Here is a 3,324-nt window from a genome sequence, read left to right as displayed (position 1 = left end):
TATTAAACAAGTACACACGTACTGAATCAAATCAAAATCAGACCTTTACATCAAAATCATAAAACGGGCTTCATCAAAACAAGCAGGTTCAATCACAGTCACACATTGAATTACACCAAAGCACATTAAACAATATTTTAATAAAAACCGAAGCTAAATTCATCAACAACCCAAAAATTGAACCATTATATAGATGGGTTGTCTATATAAATACATGAAAAATTGCACAAAAAAAATCACGGACAGTCTACAGAGACTTGAGAGACATAGAAAACTATTCAATCAGTGAACTCATTCAGTAAGCTCATTCATGGTGGAGTGAACTACAAAAAGATATATCACCTAGAGAATACTATTGTACTTAATAACATTCAATTCCTTGAGCTTCTTTTGAGTTCTGCCCACATAAAAAAGGGCTCAAGAAAATAAAGATTTCCTTTCAAACATACAAAATCATCAGGACTTACTTCAATAAACCTCCACTACTGGAACTAAAAAATTCTCTACAACACACAATAAATATAACTGCTTCATTCGAAGTTCTTTAAAACATCAAACTAAGTTTAAATAAAGTCATATTGTTGCCCCAATTTTAGTTAATCCCAATTATCTTTCTTTATTTACATACAAATTGAGATATCATCTTGAAAAACAAGGAAACAAAAAATTTACAGTCCTGTTCTGGGAAATGAGAACCCAAATGAAACACAGATTGCAGATTTTGAGTAACGCGAGCCCAAAAAATCATACCTGCCAAGTGCCAATATAAAATAAACTGCCAAGAATTTACAACAGGAGGATCGGGTGATCAATCTGATGGGAAGGAATTGGGGGAAAGAACTCAAGAAGGGTTTGCTCTTCTCTGATCTTTCTGCTGCCGGTTTGACGGAAGGAATTGGAGAAAAGACTGAAAGTGATTCTGGTACATAATAATCCATATGGATGCGGCCACCACCTGGATCCGCCACTGGCTACAGGCACGGTGGACGAAACTAACAGAGGTATCTCTCTCTTACTTCTTATAGTATCTTTTGCTGCTTCAATTCACTTTGTGAATATTACGAGTTACTCTCCAAACCTTTCCCCCACCCTCCAACCCCCTCCCTCAAAAACAAAAGAAAAAAGAAAAGATTTTGTCATATACTGATTTTAACAAAGAACCGACTACTTTTATGAGCTGAATGACTAGGTTTGGCCAATCTCATTTAACGAAAGGATCTGGAGGGCAAAGAATTTACTTAATCGCCACAGCTTGGTCATGATTTTCCTCTTGAAATTTTAGACTTGTAGATCAAAGAAAAATTTACCGTTTCTGTGTGTCAGCTTAAAAGCTACTGATTGGTTATGGTAAGTACTCTTTTCTGTATCCATGGGACAAATCTCAAAAAGAATAGAACTATTCTCTTGTGCTCTCATGGAATCACTGCATTTCATGAAAAGCGTTAATTTATAAGATAAAAATTTATTTTATTGGTTAAAGTTAGAAATAAGTTCGTTATTGTGAAAATGTATTTTTTGTCTATACATTAATGATAAAAACACGTATTTTTTGTCTCTGTTTGTTATCACCCTGTGGTTTCTCTTCTTAGCTCAAAAACCTCTAAGTTTTAAGTAGAAGTATCCATTAAAATTTTGATTATAAGAACCCCAAGACAAATGGAAAGAAGAAAATTGTACTGGAGTAGTGGAGTTGTGAAATAGTCACAGTCTGCCCTTTTGTTTTGATGGAAACCCTAACATCTTGAAGCATATGCATCTTTGGTCTCTTTCTTAGTGATCCATGGTTAGGTAGTAACTTATCTGTTTGGGGTTCTTGAGTTGTGACACCTTAATATAGTCCATGTTGAGGGAGCAATCATTTTCATCTTTCCTCAAAATAATCGAATGGTTATGTAGTCCATTAAAATTTGACTGAGTGTGTGACATTTCTTAAATTATAAACTTCAAGTTGGGGGTGTAGATGGGAGCTTGGTCAGTCACACTTATACCTGTAAGCGGTTTTATCATCTGTCAGCAGGTCTTGATATTGTGCATATTACCATTGATTGTTTCTCTTAGCTATGCCATGCCTTTTTGTTTTGATTTGCACAAATGTGGAAAAAGATTTATCTGTTTATTACCATATTCCTACTTTTACAAAAGATTTTGGTTTAGGCCACCACTTAGGTTGCATGTTCTTGATTCAAACTCTTCCTGCTTGTGTGAGTTGCAGTTCCACAAGGCTCAAAGGAATGCAGTTTTGTGTGTTTCAGCTTGCCTTCTGTGTATTGGTATGTGGCTAACAATGCTGACCACCTTTGGCATGTTTGGTGAAGTGTTTTGGTTCACCAAAACATCTTCTTCCATAGTAGTATGAAACAAGAAATTAAGTTTACCTCATTTCTAACTTATTAGGTGTAGTCAGTAATCAAAACCATGTTATGATTTTCCTTGACCTGCAGGTAATGTATGATGCAACTGGTGTAAGACTACAAGCTGGACGTCAAGCAGAGGTACATGGTTCTTACTGCTGTGGATTTGTACTAGTGCAAATAGATTGAAGTGGAAATTGACAGATGTACCCATAATTGTGTTAAGCTATAAATAAATGAGTTTTGTGCTGTCTGTTTTGAGAAACATCTATTGAACTGGAATAATTTTTTCGGGTTTTAAATCAAATTGTATGTGAACTTCCATCTGAGCATCCTCTTGCTGAGAGCAGAACAATTCGCAATGAGGGTTGGGGTTAGCAGCACATGACACTAAAGCTTGGTACAAGGGCATCCATAAATATCATTAATTTCAATATGAATTAGATGAAGAGAAGTTGGTTATGTTTTTTAATAGCATGCTTGCATTTTTTACATTATATATTCAAGCGTACAGGAGAATATTGTCATGCTTCACATTGTGTATTCAAAAATTTGTAATGAAATTATCAATTTTTATACAATTTCAAAAGTTGTCATTTTCAATTTTGCGAGTCAATTTACATAAATTATTGGAAAAAAACTGTTGCAAAACATTTACAGCCACGTTTAAACATTGCTGAAAGTGTCTTTCGCAATGTTCTTTCGCAACATTTAAAAAACTTTGCCATAAGTGTCCACACAACGTTTAAAAAACGTTGTCGAAAGTCTTTCTCAACTATAGTTGTTAGACCCGACTTGGACAATGTAGTGGGTCAATGGGTCAATGGTTTAACCGGTGACTCCGTGGTTCAATCGGCGGGTCAATTCCTACAAAAAAAAATATTATTATGTATTTTCATTGAATTTTTTTTTTTTCCATTTTCCACGAATAACAAAATTAACCTCATATTATTTTGTTAACTAAATATCAATT

General features: G+C 34.5%; 1 protein-coding gene across 2 annotated transcripts; it reads left to right on the top strand.

The window, feature by feature from the left end:
- Positions 1-235: 235 nt before the first annotated feature.
- Positions 236-2,759, top strand: LOC111382894. Of its 2 annotated transcripts, none has more exons than XR_002700635.1 (2): positions 236-1,001; positions 2,442-2,759. XR_002700635.1 is itself a non-coding variant. In XM_023006929.1 (2 exons), exons 1-2 carry the CDS (start codon positions 2,061-2,063, stop codon positions 2,538-2,540), a joined length of 309 nt encoding a protein of 102 aa, XP_022862697.1. In that variant the 5' UTR covers positions 1,858-2,060; the 3' UTR covers positions 2,541-2,759. The 2 variants fall into 2 exon arrangements, 1 of the variants encoding a protein (XP_022862697.1); XM_023006929.1 differs by lacking the exon at positions 236-1,001 and adding an exon at positions 1,858-2,270.
- The last annotated feature ends 565 nt before the right edge of the window (positions 2,760-3,324 follow it).

The sequence above is a fragment of the Olea europaea genome, unplaced genomic scaffold, assembly GCF_002742605.1.
Source record: "Olea europaea var. sylvestris unplaced genomic scaffold, O_europaea_v1 scaffold2572, whole genome shotgun sequence".
NCBI lineage: Eukaryota > Viridiplantae > Streptophyta > Magnoliopsida > Lamiales > Oleaceae > Olea > Olea europaea.
The sequence above is the reverse complement of the archived record's forward strand: the minus strand, read 5'-3'. Positions and strand labels throughout refer to the sequence as shown.

Coding starts and splice junctions, on each gene's coding strand:
- LOC111382894 (XM_023006929.1), top strand. CDS start 2,061: ATGCCATGCCTTTTTGTTTTGATTTGCACAAATGTGGAAAAAGATTTA. Junction 2,271..2,441: donor AGCTTGCCTTCTGTGTATTG/GTATGTGGCTAA, acceptor CTTGACCTGCAG/GTAATGTATGATGCAACTGG.